Source organism: Laccaria bicolor, genomic scaffold, assembly GCF_000143565.1.
Source record: "Laccaria bicolor S238N-H82 LACBIscaffold_1 genomic scaffold, whole genome shotgun sequence".
Lineage (NCBI taxonomy): Eukaryota > Fungi > Basidiomycota > Agaricomycetes > Agaricales > Hydnangiaceae > Laccaria > Laccaria bicolor.
The window spans coordinates 819,385-843,054 of record NW_001889872.1 but is presented as its reverse complement, the minus strand read 5'-3'; the positions used below and the strand labels follow the sequence as shown (position 1 = coordinate 843,054).

The following is a 23,670-nucleotide window of genomic DNA, read 5'->3' as shown; positions in this document are numbered from 1 at the left end:
AATGAACGATGAAGTCAAGATTTCAAACGGTTGTGAGGTGAGTTGTGAGCTGTACGTCACGGCGAGGTAGAAAGCGATCGACGCTGGGACGATCCTGACGCAAATGTGTCGGGTAAGACAGATAGCACCGCGGCGGTAAAACTCGTACGTTTGTCTTTATTATTCCTTCGCGAACCAATGGAGGACCGACGATCATCCTGATCCGAGATCACGCTCCACTCCTCACTCGGTGCTCCTCGGACAGAACCGCTGGAGTTGTAGCCCGAATATGATTCGGGTGAGTAACTAACACGATGGTCGTGATCACGGATAGTGGAGAGGTCTGTCTCAGCTTCACCATCGCTCTCTTCGTTTCGCTGTCGCTTGATAAGAGAGCGAGCGTACTCCAAGTCCCGGTATATGGATTCTATGGCTGTAGAAACACCTTTCTCCTGTAGACGCGGATGAGTCAATAGTGCCCGACAGAATAACAAGAGCATTACCCCTCTAATTTGTTCCCCAATTGCTTTAGCACGATCTATCTGCTTTTGATCAGTGGTTGCAAGCACCAACGCCTCAGTCAAGGATTGAACAGTAAGCTTTCTGACGCCAGTACCAACACCAAGAGCTTCGACGCGGTCTGCCCAAAACATCTGATCACCGAAGAATGGTCTAATTATCGTTGGTATTCCCGCTGAAACTGTTTAGTCCCCTGAATATCAAAGGCTATTGATTTCTCACCTCTTAAGCTGGCTCCAGTAGTACCCGCCCCGCCATGATGACAAGCTGCATCAATGCGCTGGAACAGCCAATCGTGAGGTACCGATGATATAGGATATATTTCAGCAGGTAATGCTTCTTCTGATTCGACATCGTCGCCAGATTTCACGTGGAGTCGGTCTGACCAACCCTTTGAGAGGATAGCACGGACGCCACTCTGCAGAACAGCTTCCACAACACAACGGGTCATTGTTTTTGGGTCCGAAACCACAATGCTTCCAAAGCCAATGTAGACAACTTTTTGTCGAGATTGATGTGCGTTGTCAATAAAATCAATAAGATCTTGAGGAGGGGTCCACTTTTTGGAACTGACGTCGGCATCATCCAGAAACCAGTAGCCTAATATATCAAAGTTTATCAAGTGAAAGTAGGAAGTGAGTTAACGAACCCGTCACCCGAATCCACTCTGGCCAATCAAGCGGTGGGGGCACCACATGGGGGCTAAAGTTGTACAAAAATGGAATTTTGTGTGGTTCCATCTTGTCAAGACTTGTTGGTCCAAGGTGTAAGAGATCACGTCTCCACCGGTTTATTTGACCTGCGGTAGCTCGCCAAAATACCTGATCGAACATGACATAAGTCTGATGAGGGGGAAGTAAGACGAAGATTTCTGCAAGGCATGCATAACGACACTCAACCATATAATTGTAACTACCGCCCATCTGGAAAAAAATTGCGTTAGAGTGGCACATTCTGAAGCTGTAAAACCTGCCTTGCGCTCTGGCACAGCAAATGCATGGGGATATGCTCTAGGTCGTTTTTAGTATGTACCTATCGATGTACTTCACCACCAGGTTTACCTTGTGCGCGTCCACGTCATTGTGAATGCCCTAAAATATGGGATTGCCAATGCTTCAGCTATGTGGTAGCCACCCATTGCACTAGGACTTTCCACCAAGACGTCAGCCCCCTGGCAGGCTTCCCAGGATGTCTTGAGGAGGTCGTCCAACCACCCTCGAAACTATCGCTTCATAGTGAGTCTCGAGAGCACAAAATTCCACAAGTTATGTTACCTTCTGCAAGCCTTCTTTGAGGAATGACACTGTAAATGTTCCATTTTCGACGCATATTCGCATCAACTCAGCGGGATCACCTCCGACATACCCATATTCGATACCATGCTGCCTTTTGATTGAGTGGACAGCAAATAGAAGTAAGCATCAACGTACAGATTCAATCCAAGCCTGAAATTCGCCATGGGTTGCGATCTTGCACTTATGTCCATCAGCTATGAGGCCTTTAGCCAAGGCTATGTAAGGTTGAACGTCACCACGTGATCCGATCGTCAGGAAAGTAAATCGGAGTGACTTGTGAGGCTTGAAATTCAAAAAAGTCGATGACGCTGAAGTGAACATGAGAGCTGGGAGAGAATCTGCCATATTCTCTGGGGGTGGCGATGGGTCGCAATCACTACCAATAGATCTCGTTTCGAACGCTTCTAGAGTAAGCGCGTCTCGCTTTCCGGGAGATGTTGTTGCTGCGGAAGTACCAGCCACCATACGTTTCCTGACACTCTCCATTTGATTCTCCAGCAATTGGACAAATGCTGCCCGTTTGTCCTCAGCTCCAAATTCAAAGAAAAGTTCCTCGTGGCCCTTTACAATGATAATCAAGCCATGATGACCAAATCGAGTTGCTTTCGATTTCTCCAAGGCGAGAATATCCCGAAGGGGCAACGTCATCTGTCAACAGAGGTTGAACGTGAATACCCATGATTTATGAAAACAACTTACCCTGGTCCGAGAAGTCAATGGGCCACTTGACTTGAAACAGAAGAAATTGGTGGAAACATAGAGCCTTCCGGATACTGGCAGAAGCCTGTAGATGTAACCCGGAAAGTCTAGATAATGGTTAACAGCAAATAATATCGTCCAAAACAAGACCCACATCCTAATAAGATCTCTTTCTCATCATACGCGAAAGCCGCACGGAATTTATCAGTTGCTTCTTGGTCAGCGGCGATGTCCGGCGTTTCGAGCACACTGAATGCCATGTCTCCGGTACCACCTGATCTATTAATTGGCCCAGGCGAAGAGACAGTTGCAGCTGAGTACACCTCTTTGACACCAGCAGAGTCGAACGGAGAATCCTGGTTGTTGCCAGCCAACGCGCCAAACACTCTACGAGATTTAAACCATGAGGGGACGCCGACGTTCCATGAATTGGTGCTGTCTCTGCTCAATGAAGATTCGTTAGGATATGTGGAGGCACGGGAGGTGGAGGGTGGGTACGTGTGATTAAGTGGAGGTAATGATTGAACTGAACTCCTCGATGGATCTTGTCGGGATTCAATGTTATCTTGAGAGGTGGACTTTGGAGACGTAGTTACTGGGATAAATGAAGAATTACCCCTTCGATATATATGTGTGTAGTCGTCACCCTGTGTTTCTGGAAGAATGTTCGATCCTGAGCGGCCAAGAGACAGGGTATCCGAAAGGGGTTTGAGAAGGGAGGACAACCTAAACCCCGATACCGCTTTTGGAATACTTATATCTAGAGGGTTCGTTGACGGCTGGAGGGAGATAGGGGATGAACGTGAAACTGTTGTGTCCAGGAGTGCAGGATATGTTTCTTGTTCTGGAAAGCTACGGTGGCTGCGGATCACATCACGTATTTGTTCAAGAGATCCTGAAAGATCCTGAAAGTAGGCGAAGAAGTATGAATCGACGGAGTAATGCTCTTGTTCTCCTTTGTCGACGACTTTCACTTCAATGGTTTCACTGAAATCCATTGCTGAAGACCTTTCCACGTCCAAAACGACGGAGTATGGGATTGCGATCTTGAGAACGCGGAGGAATTTAATTGGATCCGTCAAGAGAAAAAGAAAAATGCACACCTTGACGCTATCTCCCATATTTTGGGCTTTAAAAATGACCTTCCTTATCGCTTTCACCCATTCTTCCTGGCTGGGAACGGAATCCGCAGAGAGAATGACCGTCTTTTGATTGGTTCGCAACCGAAAATCCTTTCCACCAACAGCATCACACGAAATGGCATATCGTAAATCCACGATGCCATGAGGGAAGTATGGATCCTATAAATGACTCTTTGGTATTGAGACGAGGCAAAGACGTCATCATTTCTTACCGAGGAGGATTGATACCAAGAGAGTGCATCGTTTTTTAAAACGAACCAATGCTTTATCCATCGTTTTGTCCGCTGGGCCTTCTTGTTGAGAGAGCCGGATTTCAGGATTTGGTCCTGTGCAATGTTAGTTGATCAGTGGCGTGGTAAGCACTGGACTTTGTAAATCCTTACCTCTCTGGTGGGCATATGCGCAAAGAAGCATAGATGAGAATTTGTGAGATACATGTATCCCTGTAATACTGGGACAACTTATGTTTGCGATCATATTCGGGAGAAGGCTGGGGACTTACACACAGAACGCAAGAGCCAGCATGGCATTTCTACATATTCATGAAGATAATGCCACAAAGATACGGGAAGAACTTACCAGCGCAAACTTCCTGGATGTCGTCAAGTTCGTAGATGTCCCTAAGTTTCTCTGCGAGACGAGCCCTTCGATGAAGCTTCACAGTTGCCATGCTTCCGGTTCTGGTCATCATCGATTTGAAGAGAATTGAATCATGAGTTTCAACTGGGGTGGATGGTGGGATGGATTGGTGTGAAAGAAGTGAAGGCCTTGACGTCGAAGAGTGAGAGGTATCTTCAAAGTCCTGCTCTATTTCTTCGTCCGATACGACAGTGTCATCTATTGCAAGTTCTTCCTCAATCACAGCAGAATGTGCTTGGATTCCATGCTTTGGCAGTCCTGGTATGCTAATGCGACGTGATCTTGCGAGTGGTCTATGAATGGTATGAATGGAAGAGGAGAGCTGCTGGACTAAAGGGAGGATACGTAAGCAGTTCGTGGAGTGACGCTGTTCTGGATTCTTACACTGTTGCCGCTGATCTTCGTCATCACTGCCTATATCCATGGGACTCAAAGCGTTGCTTTCATCATCATTATCTGGATTCATCCATGGCAGGGCTTGAAGTGCCTGAATAAGAGTTTGCGTGCCGGCACGCATCTGAAACGGGACAGTACGGCGTCAGAAGAGGAGAAACGCGTGAAATTGATTACGCACGGATCCATCCCCTCGAAATGGGCTTAGCGACGGCCGAAGTGGCGGAGAAGGAGGGACTATGAAAGGTGAGTCATCCGGCACCATTGTTGCGCTTTGTGTCAGACGCAATGACCTGGGAGGAGCACTGGGATAAGATGAACCTGGGTCTTTGATTAAATATGACCCAGGGTGTGATTACGAGTCAGTACGCACCCTCATTCTCCGCAGATGCATGGCCTCTGACTTTCCGGTTCAGAGAAAATAACCTGCGAGCGCTAGACGAAGATGAAGGCGAAGGTGCAGATTTTCCCCCAACGCTACGACTCAGTTTATCTACGGTCTTTTCGACTGCGGTGGACAACCGTTTGACACGACTCTGTCCTTGAAGAGAATTGGGTGTTTTATCATCAGCTTGTGGTGCAATTCCTAAAGCCTGTTCAGAAGTATCGATGGAATGTAGGGAGGATTTCGGGGTGGACATTGGGGGGAAATACGAGAACAAAATGACCGAGGCTGCGGCAAAAGGAAAGCACTGATAAGCGCTGAGCACTAAGTGCACAGTACTGAACAGAGGTCACGTCGCCTTCTGCTTACGTAATAATCGACCTCAACACGTTCATGTCGCGCGCAGCTCTCCTCACTGACCTACACTGATATATACCTTGGATATACCCGACTCTTACGCTCTCAACGATATACCACAACTTTTGACGACACATACCACGATCTGTGATTTCCACTTATTGCCTTACCCCGATGCGCGGAGAAATATGTGTGGGCTTTGCATCGTTCCTGGCGTGCGTCGTCGCAAGTCCCTACGACATCCAGTCTACTGACAATATTTATAGATTTACCTCTTTGCTGCTACTCATATTCGTTCATGTCAGGCTTTTTAAATTTGATCCTAATGTGCTTCACCGACCAATTCTCTACAGGTTGGTCAAATAACTACATCTACAGTTCCTCGTGGAATATGGATGGTGATTGTTGCCTTTTTTTCATTGGCAATCTATTCCACTGATAGGTTCGCCTCAGGTTGAAGTCAACATGTCAACATATGGGTAAGTATCATGAAGCATCGCCCTTGTACTCTTGATCATCGTCTCGTAGAGCGTCTCTCCAAAGCGCAATATTCAATCCTATCATGGGCCTCTACACAAGTAATGCGAGCGCACCACTACAGGCTGGCCTGGGGTTGCGACAATTTTACAAATTTGGCTTGTATTCGTACTGTGGATACATTTCCGAAAAAGAAGGCACCTGCGGGAACCATACAGTTGGGGAACAGTTCACGCCGTTCGACGCCGTCATTTCTGACATGCTTCCACAAAATTATTCGATACTCACAGCTAACCTAATACCAGGGAATGTAACCCTTCGTGATTCCAAGTACCTTGGCCAGTCTACGAAAGCGGCGTACTGGATGTTGCTTTTGGGGACCCTATGTGCTGCGCTTACATTGCTCACGTTAGCCGTTTTTCCACCGCTGCATCCAAATCTTAACCTATCTGTAGTGGCATTGCCAAGAATCATTTCACATTCTTCGTTTCCACCATTTTTGCCATTGCCGGGAGCCTTCTGCTTTTAATTGGGGCCAGCATATGGACTGTCCTCATAAAAAAGTCAGAGTCGGTGAACCACCTTCTTATTCCGGGAACGCAAATTCCGAGTGGCATCAGTGTTTCTGTGGGACCTGGGCTGTTTCTCACCTGGGCGGCCTTCGTTGCGCTTGTCGTGTCCATCATTCCATACATGATCAGGTACGTAGGGAGTTTGCATGTTTAGGAGATTGTTGACGAAGGTTCCCAAGTTGCTGCACCTACCGAGGATGACTGACAGGTCTCCACCGGTCATTGGACAATTCTAATTTAACGATCTAAACTTTACGTAAATAGCAAGACTTGTAGACGTAGATGCGAACTACCACGAAGGGTAATCCGATGCCGATCTCGATCAATGATGGGGTTTGTTGTCAGCCTCCGCCAAGCCTACTTGTATTATTTTCTTCTTTCTACCCAGTTTCTACCCAAAGTATAACCACCTTCTCTTGACCACTGTAGTCCGCCGTTCCTTTCTCTTCTCTTTTCAACGACCTCGCAATGCTCAAAGCCATCAGAGCCTTTGTGCTCATCTCGGCGGTCGCCACTTTTCTCAGCGTTCGTGCTGTTCCTAAGGTTTCTCGTGTTGGACGGTACTTGTACAACGCGGATGGCTCTCGCTTCTACATCAAGGGAATCGCTTACCAGGAACAAGGTTCGTTTACCAACAGTTTAACCTATCGACGCTGCCTAATGTTTCACGCCGCTGGCATTAGGGACTGTCGTTGCTTCGGCTGACAACCCGTTTGGCGAACCCTCCAGCTTTATAGACCCCCTCGCACAGGGGGATGCCTGTGCCCGAGATATACCGTTCCTTTCTGCCCTCGGCGTGAATTCTATCCGTGTCTACAGTGTCAATTCATCCTTGAACCACGACGCTTGCATGAATGCGTTCAGTCAAGCTGGAATTTATGCTATGTAGGTTTATAATTCGTTATGTTGATTGTGCTTATCCGTTTATATTCAAGTATCGATCTCGCTCTACCACTGAATGGCTCCATCGATCGCGTTTCACCCTCTTGGTCTACAAATCTTCTCAACCAGTACATTGCGACTATTGATGTGTTCAGCAAATATGACAACGTCCTGGCTTACAATGTTGGCAATGAAGTTGTTTTACAAGATGGCACCGGCATTGCTCCATTCGTCAAAGCGGCTGCGCGAGACATAAGGGCATACTTGTAAGGGTGAAAGGAAACTTCAACCTGCCTTTACTTAATGATAACAGGTCGGCCAAGGGATCATCCGCACTTGTCGGTTACGCAGCTATCAACGGTGCGGCCAATTGGAGAGACGCCCTAGCCAATTATCTATCCTGCGATCCTTCGAGCTCCAACTCTGGTGCGACTGCCATTGATCTTTACGGGTTAAACGATTAGTACGTTAATGCTTCGTTCTTCGCATAATGATGTCAACTGATTTTACTGACAGTGAATGGTGCGGAGATTCAACCTTTCAGGCGTCCTATGCTGGCACCACAGGTGATTATGCTGGCTACAACGTTGCAGCCTACTTTAGTGAATTCGGTTGCATTACTTCGCCTCCCCGTTTGTGGACGGAATCCGGGGCAATCTTCAGCTCTGACATGTCTCCAGTGTGGTCAGGAGGTATTGCTTTCTCGTACTTCCCCGCCACAAGCGCTCAGGGACAGTTTGGGATGGTTACTATTTCGGCTGACGGGAAGACTGTCACTACGAGCGACGACTACGATAAGTTGAAAACCCAGTATGGACTAGTTTCACCTCCAAACTCTCCTGCTCAAGCTTCTGTCACCGCTGCGGCTTATCCAACATGCCCAACAACGAACAGCACTTTTTTGGCGTCAAAGGTTCTTCCCCCCACTCCCAACCAGGCTGCTTGTGGCTGCTTGGAAAATGCCTTGAGCTGCCAATTCACACCACCAACATCAAATTACAGTGCCATCGCCGGTACTCTTCTAGACACTGGTTGTAACCTTCTTGGACAGGCAGGTGGTTCTTGCTTGGACATCGGCGGCAATGGCACGACTGGTGTTTACGGGCGCGTCTCAGACTGTGACCCTGGTAAGTCGGCTTATTTATGATGTATGACTGCTAATTGGGAATGTATCTATGTAGCCGTGAAACTGTCATACGTGATGAGCCAGTACTATGAAGCGAACAAGCGAAACGCTCAAGCCTGTAGCTTCGCGGGGAACGGCACTGTCAATCCTCATGCGTCTTCCTCTGTTTCTGCCATCGCTGTTGCGAGCTCTTGCATCTCCAACCCCGGCGCTACGTTCGCCCCAACAGCCGCTGCAACCACTGGCGCACATACTTCCACGTCGTCCTCTACAAAAGGGTCAAGTGCCAACAGTGCAGTTGGAAACACACATGCCGTCGGTGGTTTGGTTGCGATGACTTTTGTTGGACTGGCGAGTGTCATGTTGGTAATGGCCTAAATTTCTCCCTATTTTCTTGGATTTTATACCTTCGCGAACATTGTTTAATCATATTACGCACGGACCTTGTCGGACTCTGAATAATTGGAATGCATATTCTTGTGTTTATGTGTGTTTCAACGTGGTGGTTAAGACCATCTATCTTGAACCTTGACACTCCTTTTCATATCCTCTATGGCTGCCCCAAATCCAGCCGACAACTCTCCAATGCATACGAGCAGCTGGGCCCCTGACCAGGAATTAGACATGGGTCCAGGAGGCAATGGTCAACCTGTCAATGGAGCGCCTCTGCCTGTCGACGACCGTATGGCTGGTCAGGATCCAGAGACTGCAGAGTATCCTCGTGGTTCCAGTGTAGGCGACGTAAGCGTCTCTGGTAACAAGGGCGACTCATACCGCGAAAAGCAGGTCAAGGTGCTTAGGTCATTTCTGTCTCTTGCACGTTAGACGCCCTCCCCGAGTTTGGCATTGGCGTCGGTGTTGGGCTACTTCTTTCTTGAGCTCCTTCTAGCGCTCTTGTTTTACTCTTCTGCCGTTCTTCGGGAGTCTGTTCTTCACTCGGGGCTCTGAACTTCTTCTGTTTCCTGTCTCTTGACTGGTGTTTAACTTCTGCTGTGCAGCCGAACAAAGTTTATATTGGTGGCCTTCCCGAACATACTCGACAAGAAGATCTTCAGAGCTGTTTTGGGAAAATCGGTATCATAACCAACATTGAACTAAAGTATGTGTTTGGCTATTCGTCCGTTCTATCAGAACTCATTGTTTTCAAGGGTTGGCTATGGTTTTGTGGTAAGTTGCTGCAGAAAGCATTGGTAGTTAAACCGTCTTTTGTGACAACTTATACAGGAATTTGATACTCGCGAAGCAGCAGAAGAAAGCGTTGCTAAATATCACGAAGGTTTTTTTATGGGTAACAAGATTCGCGTAGAATTATCCCATGGTGGTGGACGGACTGCAAAATATGCTGGTGATCCAGGCGCATGCTTTAAATGTGGTCAAATGGGTCATTGGGCGAGGTTTGCTCAATCAGTTAGGCCAAAAACGTGAATGACTCGACTTGCTTTTTTCAGGGAATGTCCAAATCACACTGGGTTGTAAGTTTGTGAATATCCCTTGCGAATGTCTGAGCCAACAACTTCCTAGAGCCCCTCAACGTCGTCACCACATTGAAAGTCCTCTCATTGATCGCATTCAACGAGAACATCCTGTTCATCCTGCAAGATTACCCCTTCCTCGAGACGATTATGGTCCGCCCCGCTACCCCCCTCGAGACCTCCGATACGATTACCCCCCGCCGCCAGCTCGAGAGTATAGGAGACCACCCTCGCCTCGAGACTATAGGGAGTATTCGGCACCTCCAACCCAGCATCGTGAAGAGTACAGACGGCTCCCTATTCACGAACGAGACCGGTTTGCGCCTCCCCCACCAGCCGATTTTGCTCGCGGGCGATATCCCCCTCCTCCTGATCATACATACAGGGGGTACGCAAATCCGCCACCTCCCCCTTCCGTTTACGATCGATATGACAGAAGGCCTCATGAACGATATCCACCATCATATGCTCCAGTGCCCGGATCGCGACCACGGACCCCTCCTAGGGTGCGAGAAGACTTTGAGAGATTACCCCCTCGGTACCTTGATCAGTTATCTTTCTGTTTTGAAACCTTTTCTGAACTCAGATCCAATCCAGGGATTACCCTGAATATCGGGGACGACCTGTTACTCCTCCTCGATATGTTGTTGAGTATCCCCGTGTCAGCGCTGAACCACCAGCCCAAAGATATAGGTACGTAATATATATAAAATCATGATCCAAGCCTCTCAATAGTTGGCAGACGTCGATCCGAAAGCCCTCCTCCCGGGCCTTATGATCGTTATTCGAGCAATGGCTACCTTGCCAGTGGTGCTGGCAATGCTCAGCCCGCTCCGCCCCACGGTGTTGGACGGGATTATGTTCCTCCCCGCAACGGACGAGAGCCCCTTGAATCTGTCAATAGCTATAGGCGACCTTGACAAGGGATATATTTTTGAGATATATAGCAGACTTCGCAACTTTATATATAACCTTTGGTATCTTTTTTCTTTCTTATTGTACCAGTTTGTAGGATGTTTGTGCCGAACGTAGCGGTGACGGGGGTCATGACTCAATTGTGTCACCTGTGACATTCAATCTACAGCACTTGAAGCCAGGCTGAGGCTGAATGTTGCCCTCAACAACATTCTAACGTTGAGACCATTAAATGGAGCCTGCTCCGCCTCCGTCCCGACCTTCGCTCTCAGACCAGCCCACACCGACACAAGGCCCGATTCCCCTATTTGATACCCATCTCCGTTTCTTGACGGACTCATACCTTAGCTTTTTCCAAGAACGGTAATCTCTTGTTCAACGCTTGCATCCCGCCAGTAATCTAATCGTTCAACAGGCGACGTATTGAAGAGGCCTAGTGGGTATCCATTGTGAACGTATCACTAATTATGAACTATTATTGTCTAGTGTTGATTCACTTCAAAAACTCCATCGAAAGATGACATCCACCAACACTTCACTGGATGATCGCGGAGACCTGACCTCAACAAGACGTGTGTGGGGCGAGATCATTGATAATGTGGATCGAGGCAAGGCATCACGCACCCGTTTTTCTTATCCTTACAAATGTCACCCAGAGTTTCAAACCAGAGAAGCGTTCTGCGCTACACTCATCTCCGATATAATAAGTCCGCTGATAACGTTAAAGGTGGGATTCCTGTCCGCCCTATTGTTTTCTATTCAAACAACAAAAGCAATATAGGAAACTCAAGAACGTACACGCAAAAGAATCAAGGAAGATCTCAAGGACTCAGGCGCTGCCTACAACGAATACGCCGAAACTGTGCTCCCCAGGTTGAAAAATAGATATACGAAAAAATTCTCCGAGGTCGAGGTACTTACTTTTCTTCTACTCCAACGTTTGACTTATCTTATATTATTTACAAGGAACAAAAGAGAGCCACGGCAATTGCTTCTTCATCGTCAACCCTTACATCTTCGACAATCGGGTCGGAGAATAACCAGTACTTCAGCAATTCCAAATCCAATCCCTCCATACCGTCACGACCAACTGTGACGGCCCCTCAGCCCCTTCGAGCACTAGACCGTCGCCCGTCAGGGAGTGCACCGCCTCCCCGTAATAGATCGCCCTCTTCTTCAACAGCATTCTCCGATCTCGCACATCAAGGTATGACTACGATATCTACTGCAAACCAATTTACTCGATGACTGTTAGGAAAACGACAACTCAATCAATTGATTGGTTTTCTCGACAAAGGCGCTTCTGGAAAAGATGGTCTTGGAAGCCGTGAAAACCAGGCTCTTCGTACTGTACGTGCAAAGAGAGATGCAGACGAAGCAGGTAAACGCGCATTTATTTTTTTCACCACGACATTTATTTTTCGGTTTTTAGACCGGGAGTACCGTAAAGGTGTTCATTGGCTAGAGACGCTCAGACTACGTCGAACCAAGATATTGGAGAGCGGCTACAAAGTTAGGCTTTTGTTAAAGCCAACTACACTCGCTGAAGTATTCGCAGAGTCTCGAAATGTTTGTCGAAGAATCCTCCATGGTCGTAAAGAAGGCTCTCGAAAAATATACAGATAATATGACGTGCGGAGTCAACCCTTTCACTTTTCCATTGTCTTACGGTGGCCAATAGAGCTACCAGTTCCACCCAAATGCAGTTATTTTCACACGCGCGCTCTATGGTAGACAAGATTTCGCCAGAAAAAGATATCGCCAAACTCAACGCGAACATTCCACGCTCCCTGGCTTCTGCAATTCCAGAACCGATTTTATATGAGCATGGTCAAGTGGGCTTGTGCAACGACCTCATCTTCGGAATCAGTTTGGTTGATTATGCAACTGCTAAAGGCCTGCAGGAAGGCGAGGTCCCTAAGATTATACGTATTTGCATCGAAGAGATTGACAGACGGGGACTGGGTAGCGAAGGAATTTACAGGGTCTGTTACTTTTTTTACATCATCTCTGGCTGCCTTAACCGCCTTCCCCGAAAAAGGTTTCCGGCCGTCATGCCATTGTCCAAGCTGTAGGTAATCCACTGATTGGTTGAACGCAATTCACGCTCAAGGCACACTAAACTAGCTTCAACATGACATCGAGAAGGACGAATCGGACTTTGAGTTCTCGCCGAAAGATGATGTGTATGCAGTTGCGTCGCTCCTCAAGGTCAGCAGCACCCTTCCAAAAGTTTTTGTTATCAACTTCAGAAAATCATTGACTCATCAACTGCAGTTGTATTTGAGAGAGTTGCCAGAACCAGTATTTAGATTTTCGCTGCAAGATCGTATTCAGCATACTGAAGATCGAGGTAGCCCTTGTTAAATTTCTTCACAAACAATTTTCAACTCAACTCTTTGACCTTTCCAGCCGATCACCAAGCGAATAATTTCATGCTCTTACGCTCGAAAATGCGGCGCCTTCCACCCGTACATCAAGCAACCGTTAAAGCGATTGTTGAACACCTTGCCCGAGTGGTTTCGAACAGCGAGAAGAACAAGATGGACCCAAAAAATCTTGCAATTGTATTTGGTGGTGTTATATTCGGTGAAGATGAAATGCCCAAAGGCGGAGACCTTCTCAGTGTACAAACTTATAAAGTACTTGGTTTCGCCACACCATATCCCGCCTCTAACATCCTTTTCCCAGGATTCCCTGATGGAGGATCTCATCATACATTCGGCAATCCTTTTCGACGATCAAGCCGGGCCCCGTTCCCCCCCTCTTCCTCCAACACCTGTAGGCGAGCCAGTACCTCGCTTTGCATACGGCTCCAAGACTACCAAAGTCATGTCCCCTGCACAACCCATTACATCAACTGTACAATCCTCTCCTCAGGACTTTACCCCTCGCCTTCCTGCTCGTCCTGGCAACAGCATACATCCGTCATCGAGGGCAAATCAAGCGACGCCAAGTGCCAAGGGGCCCACGGTATTGCGCTCGCCATCGCTCCACAATGATGATCTACCATCAGAGGGTTATTCCCCACCATCACCGTCGGCTGCGTCCACTGCAATTGAGGCGAGACCTGAACAACGCACTCAGTCAGACACGCCACCAATTTTATTCCCTAAATCAACATCCCCAGGATCTGTGCGACCCGACGACATCCAATCAACGACAGATGATCCATTCACCACTGAAACGGACAGGTAGCAGATTAGGACATACATCTTCCACTCTCATCCGTAGTTTATCCTCATATATTTCGGTTTATTCTCAAGTTAAGGGCTGTATTTCTATAAAGGTTGTACCAGGATGAACATGTATCGTACTTGGCACTCAGCTGGTCAGTCTGACATATCCCAAAATTGTTGGATTGCCTCTTCCGTATCCATCTCCTCTTCCAGCTCTAAACTTTCCTGGCCGTACCCAGTCCAAAACTGCTGCCAGGCCAGCACACGAGGGTGAGCCTGGACCCTGAAATACAAAAGAGCATCCTTGGTGAAAATGATCCCTTGGAATTGATACCACTTACTTTGAGGGCTGAAAATTTTCTATTTCAAGTCCATCCATACTGGTAGCTCTTGAGAGTGCAACATATGCTGGCAGGCATGTTACGCTGGCACTTGACGGTAAATTGGCATACACACCTTGACCCTTCTCGAAGACCTTGCCAAGATCCACCTTAACCCTTGTCAAGGTTTGGCCCTGTGACTTGTGAATTGATAACGCCCAAGCTAATATGAGGGGTACTTGAAGCCTGTAGGCTTCAATATTCCCCCTGGATCCCTCCACCGAGAAACCAAGAGGAGCGCATAGTAGTTCCCGGCCACTTGGGAAAGAAACCAATGGCCATGGCTGTCGGTGGTCAAAGGAATGATCATCAATTGAACGCAAGCTGGATTTTGAATCCCCCTCGAGTTGATCCTTTAGATCCTTTTCCACTGCTTCGTTAGATCTGTCTGTCATCTTGCGGTCGTTAAGTTCAGCCACGGTGATGTTGCGTTTCAAGGCTTCATGAATGGTCAAAAATTCGACCACCCTCCCAACACTGCCATTCACTAAGTGGCCTTGTTCAATATTCTGCCATGAGACCATGAGGCTAACAATAGGAAAATATCATGCATCATACTAACTTGTATCAACATCACTTGAGCTCCAACCTGCCACAACACAGCATAAGATAATTTTGAATGACGAATTATGGAAAGTTACCTTCAATGTAATTGTCGAGGGCGCAATTAGTCGGTCAAGCAAATTCTGAGCACTCTCGACGGAGATAGGTTGATTTTTCACATCGTAGCCGGCACTATCCACAGAGATAAACGTGTGATCAGGACCGGCTAATGCAGCAAGTCGGTTGTTGTTGCAGCTTTCAACCTCCCTTCGCAACGGAAACCTAACGCACACTTGGATTTAAGCAATACCTTTGTTGGAACATATCACCCACAACTGACTGGGCTCAATACCATCAGCGTAATGGAGGGGCCGCGAGAGGCTTTGTAAATGATGGATATCTTCTTCTTTTAATTCTCCCTTACGCAGAGAAGCAAGTATGCCAATGAAGACTAAAAACACAGATGAATGAATGTCTAAGCACGCCATGTGATATGTTCTTACCGTCATCTTTTTGCCGAAAAACTTGGCTGAGGAAGACAGGCCGTGAAATGCACCTGGGCCAGCTCTTCGCATCAAAAGCAAATGTTGCCGGCATTCTGTATTCGTGACTTTGATCGGGGACCGGTGGCAATTGGAAGAAGTCACCAGAAAGCACGAGCTAGATATTAAAATAAAGCAAGTCAATGAAACAACTTTTGTTGCATGAATATTCTGCACCTGTATACCCCCAAACGGTTGACGGCAATTTCTGACAACACGAGCAATGTGTTCCTGAGGGAAATGGTCAGGAGATTACAGAACCTCTAAGGGGATTGAGGGCGAAAAAACACAGCATACCAGTTTATCAAACAACACCCCATCTAACATTGAAACTAATTGAGCGAAAAAATTGTTCAAATGCAAGACCTATCCATTGAATAAGATATGACAGACTTTCGTCAATGACGAGGACCTTCAAACTTTGCCAACGCTGTCTAAGGCGCCGTGATTGCAAAATTTTTCCAGCGAGCTGGTCTGCCGGTTCTTTCCCGAGACCAATCCCTGCAAATGAATGGATAGTCGAGCCTCCAATGTTCAAACCAGCTATCCCAGTGGATGCAGTGATTGCGATGGCATCGTAGGATAACTGATTTCTCAGCTGCGCAATGACTTCGCGGAGAAGCACCGATTTTCCAGTACCTACAACAAGCCAAGATGCAAAATGGGAATAATTGCACTGCACCTAAATTTACGCACCGGCAGGACCCGTAAAGAACACATTCTGCCGAGTTTTGACCATCGCCAAAATGCGACGCTGCTCCACTGACAATTGAATGCCTTCGTTTGGCTTCTGCAACGTAACCAACATCGCGGCATGACCTTGACTAACATCAGGGTTTTCAAATGACGATGGGGTCCTTGGGTTGGGAGCAGATTGGCCCGATGGGGTGATACATTGGACAGCGGCCTCTGCGAAGATCCGAGGAGGTGTTGAGGGGTAAGGTGGTTGATTGTGTGTTGAGGAGCCCATAGCTGTCAGGAGAAGAGACGTTAGGCATGTCATACTCACTTGTGGGAGATATGTTGACTACCGGAATGTGATATACGGTGAGTTCCGTGTGCTGCTCGTGCCGAATCAAGCCAGCACTGAGCTTCCTCATAACTCAGAAAGCCTTTGGCACTTGCGCCGCTGACGTGTAATATCTGCATTGAGGAGTGAGACAGACTCATGTAAAGTCGCACGGCGTCCTTACCGCCTCGCGGAACTAATAACGAAGTGGGTAATGGTTAGAAGTATAATCAGTGACAAGCGTAACGAAGACTGACTTACTTCTGCTTGACTGTTAACCACTCGGGGTCCGCCTTTGCCATTGAGTATCGCGTAGAACTTTGATGTCGCCCTTTTGGGCATAGAAACGGTCTATGAAAGGTGCCACTACAGTGGTTCTACTTGAAATGTCACGGCCACCTGAGTTGTGACCTACGCGAACCCGACAACTTGAATGCCCCGAGCACAGAAGAAAAACTACTATGCCGTCTTGGTGGGCCGAGACGGGCCAAAAATATACGATAACTGGAACCAAGTGTGTGTTGTCAAATTTCTTCTTCTGCGTATTTAAGATTGGATCAAAGTGTAACTCAAAGGTGCTGGCGGGCACTGCTGCTAATAGCGATCTGCCACAGCGCTTTGACCACCCAATGTTTTTGCTGTCTTAGGTTCTAAGGTTTCCGGGGGCTATTCACAAAGGATTTGGCTCTCTTCAAGAAGCAGAAAATTGGCTAGCTGCTAGTAAATCATCAACGCTTCCTGTGTCAAGCCTGGCAACGGACGGTTCGCAATCCAATGCTCACACAAGTTTATGTTCTACCGCACGACACCAACGTCAAATATCGAAGAAAGATTCGCAAGCTATAGATTCTCAGTCGAGCTACAAGTCGGCGCTCGTTCATGATGACGACTCCAGCCTCCGACCAACGACTTCTGCTGTCACCCTTTCACCAGAGCAAAATGCTGTCTTGAACAAAGTCAAAGCAGGCAAGAGCGTATTTTTCACGGGTTCAGCTGGTATTTTCTATTATTATTTATGATCTCTTGATCGTTTACCTATTTGCTGAGTGAAGGAACCGGGAAATCTGTTTTGCTACGGGAGATCATCCAATTCAGTGGGGGCTCTGCATCGTCTACGCTTGGTATAACAGCATCAACAGGAATAGCTGCCGTAAATATTGGCGGTGTCACATTGCATTCATGGGCCGGGATCGGTATTGGTAACGAGACAGCGAAAAACGTAGTCGGCAAGTTCTTCGGCCAAGCTCAACTTTTTTCCAATGTCATCCACCGTTGGCAGTCTGTCAAAACTTTGATTATTGATGAAAGTGGGCCCTCGCTTCTTTTTATTGTCTGGCATTCTAAAGTCTTTTTTAGTCTCGATGATCGATGGTGAACTCTTTGATAAATTGGTGAAGGCCTTCAATTGTTGCATCTTATGTATTGCGCGAACTAACTACCTGTACACAGGAGTATATGGCTCGGGGTCTGAGACACAGCGAAAAACCATTTGGTGGGATTCAGGTGAAGAGTAATCAAAGTCAAGTCGCCCTTCCACTAATATATTGTAGCTTATACTGTGCGGCGATTTCTGCCAGCTGCCACCCGTTGGAGGACGTGATGCGAAAGGGCAGGTGGTCACGCCGGCTTTTGCATTCGATGCTCAAACATGGAGTGACTGCGTTGGACCTCCGATCACCCTCACACGGGTTTTCCGTCAGAAAGACCAAAGTCAGCAACTTGTTCCCTTGACATTAAATAGGATCTTAAAACTTCACTGGAAGCCTTTGTTGACATGCTCAATGAGATGCGTTTTGGAAGGATGAATCGACTAACCACTGAAACTTTCAAATCATTATCGCGACGGGTTGTATACACAGACGGAATTGAACCAACCGAACTGTAAATAAAATTCTCCATCTTCTTTTCGTAAACATCTGATGCTACACCCCCAGTTTCTCCACCAGGGCAGAAGTTGACCGCGCCAACCTGTCGCGTCTTCGCCAGCTGCCTGGAGAATGCTTTTCTTATGAAGCGGCAGATAGTGCTGGTGTCGATGCAAATGGAGTGAGAGTAACACAAGTTCAAATGGATCGGATTCTCAAGCGTTTCGTAGCCCCACAGTCCATCCAGCTCAAGGTTGGTGATGAATTTTGCTTGTTTGTCGTTCGACTGATATTTATCTCTTTTCAGGTTGGTGCACAAGTCATGCTAATCAAGGTTTCTTTCTTTTCTTTATTCGAGTGTCGACCTACGTCAGCTAAACATTGGCCTAGAATCTAATCCAAGGCCAATTGGTGAATGGGTCTGTGGGACAAGTAACAAAATTTGTTTCACTGGGAGCTGCTCGACTTCAGGATATCCCGGTCGCAACAATAGAAGGTCAAGAGGTCAAATCTCGATTTCAAAACGACGCCATCCTCTGGCCAATTGTGCGATTTATTGGTGGAAGAGAAATGATTATTGTTCCGCAAGACTTCACTGCAAATAATCCTAATGGCGAGGTGGAAGCTCAGCGAACACAAGTAGGTGTAAAAATGGACGCACAAAATATCTGATTGAGAACACCTGCAGATCCCCCTGATTTTGGCGTGGGCTCTCAGCGTCCACAAATCCCAGGGTCAAACACTTGAGCGAGTGAAAGTTGATCTCGGGCGGACATTTGAAAAGGGCCAAGGTAAAGTGATTGCACAGACAACCGGCTACAGTTTTTTACTTCGTTGCAGCCTATGTTGCCATTTCTCGCGCTACCACCATGGAGCAGCTGCAAGTCATTAATTTTGATGCGGCGAAGTAAGTCTTTTCAACAAGTTCGGAGCGCCGACGACTGACGACTTTTTATCAGGGTGCTAGCTCACCCAAGGGTACTTGAGTGGTATCACCAGACCCAGTCCTCGTCAGTGGATTCCGAAATGGATAATGAGGAGGCAATGGCAGCTTACTATGACATATAAAATTGTGCATAATATACATTTGAATGTTCTATTGAAACAGATTCATAAACGGCATAACGCGATGTTCAATCCTACTATACAACTTCCACGAAATTTGCGGGGAAAATGCCTTCATGGCTTCCAAGTTTACCTTTCCACCTGCAGAAAAGTATATAGCTCGCAGACTGGATAACAATTTGATAGCAAGGAGCTCACCAATCATCAGTACTGCCGCTCTTCTGGGTGATGATGATAACATCGCCTTTCGAAAACGATAAATCTCCTGACTGAATGTTGAAAGTCAATAAATGGCAAATTATTTGATAAGATCTGCGAACCTCGACTGCTCGAAAATTATACAAAGCAATGGCCTTAGCAACGCCTTCATGTGGTAAAAGTGGTCGCGTCAGTTCGGGTTTCGGTTTAATGTAGGACAGCGTGTGTGAAGGGACGGAGAATGGATCAATATCGGAAGGTGGTGAGTATGGGGGAGAAGCATAATCGAGACTCGTCGACTTGAAGTAGGGAGTATGGCGCTGCTTAGCTGTGATCTTAGGTTCAGATGACGACGAATTGCCATTCGCAAAAGGATTCGATTTTGAAGATATAGGTTGATCCACACTAAAATCCGATTCAAATCGTGTTTCAAAGGTGCTGGGGATGGTGGCGTGGCCGTCCCATGTCATATTACGGGAATGGGTACCAGGCCTTTCGTCGGTAAAGTACGATCCCGAGTCTGATGCTGTCCCCCAGGATTGAGGAGGAAAGCTGTCCTTTTCGGATTTTTTCTTCTTCCGAAGAAAGGATGGTGTACTTGGACCAGCACCCGGACTAGCTACGCCTCCGAATATATACGTACCTCCGGGGGTGCGCGGCCGTTCATCGTAGACCCACTCTCGACCGCCAGGCATGCCTGTGCATGCCTCGAGAGTTTTGATGAGCGGCGTCGCCCAGGTTGGGGGTTCGACTACTCCCCCAAGAAGGAGTCTGGCGGTCACAGGTGAATTGTAAGCCTGTACATTGGCGTCTTGTCTTTCCACGATGACGGACCCCTCGATGGAGATGCCGCCAAATAAGCCTCGAGTCTTGGAATAGCTGTACCTAGAAAAATATTCAAAGAAAGAGAAAAGAAGAAGAAACAAAGAAAAACATACATGGCGGCAACTTTTCCGTTCGTATTTAAAGCACCAGTCGCTTCCCCATTGCGTCCAAGTGGGCCAAGAGCAATGCTCATGTTGCCACCAAGAGTGAGAGAGCCTGCAGCCATAAACGAATTCTAAAATATCCTTTCAAATTCATGTCAATATGAGAAGGTTGGGACTAACGATAGCCTTGAAAAGCGCAGTCAGCGAAGAGAGCGGACAGCGGAGAAGATAATAGCCGGCTTACAGAGCGAGAGTTCAGCACAACAAGAAAATCGGTCATCTCAGCCCCGGCCTGTCCGCCCACTCCCAAGCCTGCAGTTCCAATGGCGCTTGGAGCAGACCATGCTGAAATGGGGTTGAGGAGAAATTTTGGGATGAGAATTCGAAGGACATACACCCATTATCGAGCTTTGCTATTACTATTCCGCTCCCTGCTCTGGCTGAGAAGATAAAACCGGCTTTGAAGATAGTAAAGATAGCGAAGCCTTTCGCATTCTCGAGGACGTAGCGAGGAATGACACCATCAAGGCCGTTGTTTCCGTTGTCGACGAAAGACCGGACTATAAGGAGGTGAGAGATGAATACGATGGTATGGAAAGAGATCATACATATAGATGCAGCCTTTGTGCACTCTTTTGTGAGCGTCTGAGGAAGAGGGCTGTTGAGTTTCATGATATGTATGAGAGGGAAGAAGAGGAAAGGAAATCTATTTTTAAACGACCCTGATATGCGATCCTAATAGTTAGTAAGCGGATTACATTGACAGTACTTACTTACTTGCTAGTACTTGGATACATTGACAGTAAGTACTTGCAAGTACAATATGTATGTCGTTTACTTGGTTATACTACTGTTAATTACAGTACTTAGGACCCTACTAAGGCCAACCGAAGACCACTTACTCCGGTATTTTTTTTAGTTGTACTGCCTCCAACACTGCCACTCTGAATGCCTCGTCGTCTCCACCAGTGATCATGAACATATGCCGTCGCTCGCTACAGTGGACCTTCTGGGGATTGACGAGCGTTAGCCTTGCGCATAGTGTCGCCACCCCTCCCTTGCCACAGGTTCGTTGCACATACATTCATTTCTACGCCAATTTATCTTATATATGCTTCCCTTTTACACAGTCTTTCTTTTTTGATTGGAATGCACTTGGTCAACCATACCCCATCCCAGTCACAGGTCTGCGTCCCTACCATCGCATTCCTAGCATTTCGTTCAATTTTTCTATCTTGAGCCCAATGCGAGAGTATCCACATCGTTTGGCAGCGAAGTACCGCAACGGGGTTCGTCCCTCGCTTGTCTTCACTTTCAAATGAATGTACTATCTCCCCCCAGTCCGAATAACGTTGCTCCCTACTACCTTCAAGTCTATACATCGTCAGTGAACGACCCAAGACTCTCCCTTGCTATCCTTACCTCCCACCTTCAGGATTTACATCGTTCCGATCATCATCCCCGTCGGTAGTGGCTTGGTTTTTGTAAGCTTCGACCAACATCGATTATATCGTGCTGATCTTGGTTAGGACTGGGCTGTCCCATTTCCTCCGGGTACCCTCGTGAGTATCTTACTGCTGGTGATACAATGTACAACTCACCTTGCTCATAGTACCAAATATGCATGGTGATTCTGGTTTCAATCCCCTTCATACTTACCATGAACTTCTCAACACTATCTGCAAGTTTGACAAAAACGGAAACACTGGAGGGTGTCAAGCAACGTATTCAGTCATTCCGGCTACCACAACACCTACTTGTGCAAGTGTTACATTTCCTCCCCTCCTTTCCGTCAACGCCCAAGTCGATAACGGCCCAATGTCGCAGTACGGCTGGATCGATCAAGTTAGTTATTTCGATCTGCCCGCCTTTTTTGCATCTGCTTATCGAACTCTCTGCAAAGTGCAGTGATATTTCAATTACTCCGAAGAATGGGACTCCTCCCTATACCCTTACAGTACGCTTTTGATTCTCCCCATCTCCTCATTGACTGAGAGACTTTATTTTCCACAGATTGCTCCTGCTCTTCATCCTCCATACAATATCACGAGTCCTGATATGAGAGGCATCAATTGGACGGTTGGCTTGTCATGGGCAACGCCATTCTTTCTGAGTGTTGTTGATTCAGCTGGTAATATGTGGGCCAATGGGCTCCTTCATAGTGGTGCCGGGACGACTTCGGCGTGTCTTGCTGATAATCCGACTCGCATTTTGTGAGTGGTCATGTAAATCACCACGTAACTTTCTCAACGAGGAAGCTTTAGGTCCAATGACACAGTGAAGCCCGCCGTTGTCGTCGGTGCTGGTTTCGGCGGACTGGGTGTTGGACTTTTTGCCGGAATACTGATAGCTTTCCTATTCCTAAGGCGGCACTACAGGGGCAGGCGTCGCGAACGATATGCGGATATGGCCAGTTCCATAGCAGGCTCTCCCCAGGTCACGGCATTTGGTCTTCCCACTACCGAAGCCTCTTTGCAGTACAGGCCTGTGCCTTCGACAGCTTTTGGAGGCCTTATGGACAATTCAATGGGAAGCAGCAACCCATCGTCTTTGGGTCATACCATGGGTCGTGTAGGTTCAACGCCTTACCATGTTGAACCCTTCGTAATGCCTGGAGAAGATGGTCGTCTTATTCACGAACCTCTTTCTCCCATTCCCTTTGCCCCCACTCATGCATCCACTGCACACGAGCCTGCATATGGCAGTTCTTCCCATCGATCACAAAATCAAATTTACGTCGTCCACCATGATAGTCAGGCACCGCCTGTTACCATTTATCACGAAGATGGCACACAAATTGTTGAATTACCACCCAGATATCCAACCGGGGCTTCTTCGTCGAGTCAAAGCGAAGGATTGAGTGACGCCCGTAGTGTAGGACGCAGTGCAAGTGTTAACAGGAGCGACGGAGGCCGAACAAACGCAACGGAACCACCAACATTTCTTCAGGAACAAAGACGACCAACTGTGGCTAGAAAACCAGCTCAGGAAACTGGACATTCGAGCAATTCAGCTACATGATAAGCTATGATAATTTCCTTTGTATACATGCGTCTCTCGGTTGCTGAGGTTCCTATGCTCATGTGGTGACAATTTGTTGGACGGATT

General features: G+C 47.3%; 7 protein-coding genes across 7 annotated transcripts; 5 read left to right on the top strand and 2 right to left on the bottom strand.

Moving 5' to 3' along the window:
• Positions 1-653: 653 nt before the first annotated feature.
• LACBIDRAFT_243090 (glycosyltransferase family 1 protein) lies at positions 654-2,752 on the bottom strand (the record flags this gene model as incomplete). The annotated part of the gene is given in 11 exon segments (XM_001873290.1): positions 654-673; positions 721-1,098; positions 1,148-1,340; positions 1,398-1,421; positions 1,450-1,467; positions 1,487-1,508; positions 1,560-1,720; positions 1,773-1,880; positions 1,929-2,441; positions 2,493-2,599; positions 2,647-2,752. Coding segments are annotated over 11 exon segments (1,650 nt in total), but the record flags the coding sequence as incomplete, so codon positions are not given.
• Positions 2,753-5,582: 2,830 nt separating this feature from the next.
• LACBIDRAFT_300951 (uncharacterized protein) lies at positions 5,583-6,658 on the top strand (the record flags this gene model as incomplete). The annotated part of the gene is made up of 7 exons (XM_001873895.1): positions 5,583-5,623; positions 5,675-5,708; positions 5,762-5,806; positions 5,862-5,887; positions 5,937-6,293; positions 6,341-6,586; positions 6,637-6,658. The coding sequence occupies 7 exons, from the start codon at positions 5,583-5,585 to the stop codon at positions 6,656-6,658; spliced, it is 771 nt and encodes a 256-aa protein (XP_001873930.1).
• A 267-nt stretch (positions 6,659-6,925) lies between these two features.
• On the top strand, positions 6,926-8,996 carry LACBIDRAFT_187145 (glycoside hydrolase family 72 protein; the record flags this gene model as incomplete). Its single annotated transcript, XM_001873894.1, has 6 exons — positions 6,926-7,094; positions 7,141-7,342; positions 7,393-7,605; positions 7,653-7,802; positions 7,856-8,466; positions 8,521-8,996. 6 exons carry the CDS (start codon positions 6,926-6,928, stop codon positions 8,841-8,843), a joined length of 1,668 nt encoding a protein of 555 aa, XP_001873929.1. The 3' UTR covers positions 8,844-8,996.
• Positions 8,997-9,017: 21 nt separating this feature from the next.
• Positions 9,018-10,857, top strand: LACBIDRAFT_300949 (uncharacterized protein; the record flags this gene model as incomplete). The annotated part of the gene is made up of 8 exons (XM_001873893.1): positions 9,018-9,265; positions 9,355-9,564; positions 9,614-9,632; positions 9,690-9,859; positions 9,914-9,937; positions 9,987-10,475; positions 10,535-10,630; positions 10,680-10,857. The coding sequence occupies 8 exons, from the start codon at positions 9,018-9,020 to the stop codon at positions 10,855-10,857; spliced, it is 1,434 nt and encodes a 477-aa protein (XP_001873928.1).
• A 227-nt stretch (positions 10,858-11,084) lies between these two features.
• Positions 11,085-14,050, top strand: LACBIDRAFT_300948 (uncharacterized protein; the record flags this gene model as incomplete). Its single annotated transcript, XM_001873892.1, has 14 exons — positions 11,085-11,215; positions 11,268-11,288; positions 11,339-11,460; positions 11,509-11,579; positions 11,634-11,765; positions 11,819-12,059; positions 12,108-12,233; positions 12,285-12,364; positions 12,411-12,484; positions 12,534-12,837; positions 12,894-12,923; positions 12,980-13,205; positions 13,265-13,494; positions 13,544-14,050. 14 exons carry the CDS (start codon positions 11,085-11,087, stop codon positions 14,048-14,050), a joined length of 2,295 nt encoding a protein of 764 aa, XP_001873927.1.
• A 5,462-nt stretch (positions 14,051-19,512) lies between these two features.
• On the bottom strand, positions 19,513-21,234 carry LACBIDRAFT_300945 (uncharacterized protein; the record flags this gene model as incomplete). Its single annotated transcript, XM_001873289.1, has 8 exons — positions 19,513-19,576; positions 19,634-19,704; positions 19,756-20,518; positions 20,572-20,693; positions 20,743-20,748; positions 20,807-20,907; positions 20,958-21,122; positions 21,171-21,234. The coding sequence occupies 8 exons, from the start codon at positions 21,232-21,234 to the stop codon at positions 19,513-19,515; spliced, it is 1,356 nt and encodes a 451-aa protein (XP_001873324.1).
• Positions 21,235-21,536: 302 nt separating this feature from the next.
• LACBIDRAFT_300944 (uncharacterized protein) lies at positions 21,537-23,583 on the top strand (the record flags this gene model as incomplete). Its single annotated transcript, XM_001873891.1, has 11 exons — positions 21,537-21,629; positions 21,693-21,747; positions 21,803-21,851; positions 21,904-21,945; positions 21,998-22,046; positions 22,092-22,124; positions 22,175-22,189; positions 22,249-22,407; positions 22,466-22,519; positions 22,576-22,775; positions 22,827-23,583. The coding sequence occupies 11 exons, from the start codon at positions 21,537-21,539 to the stop codon at positions 23,581-23,583; spliced, it is 1,506 nt and encodes a 501-aa protein (XP_001873926.1).
• Positions 23,584-23,670: the final 87 nt, after the last annotated feature.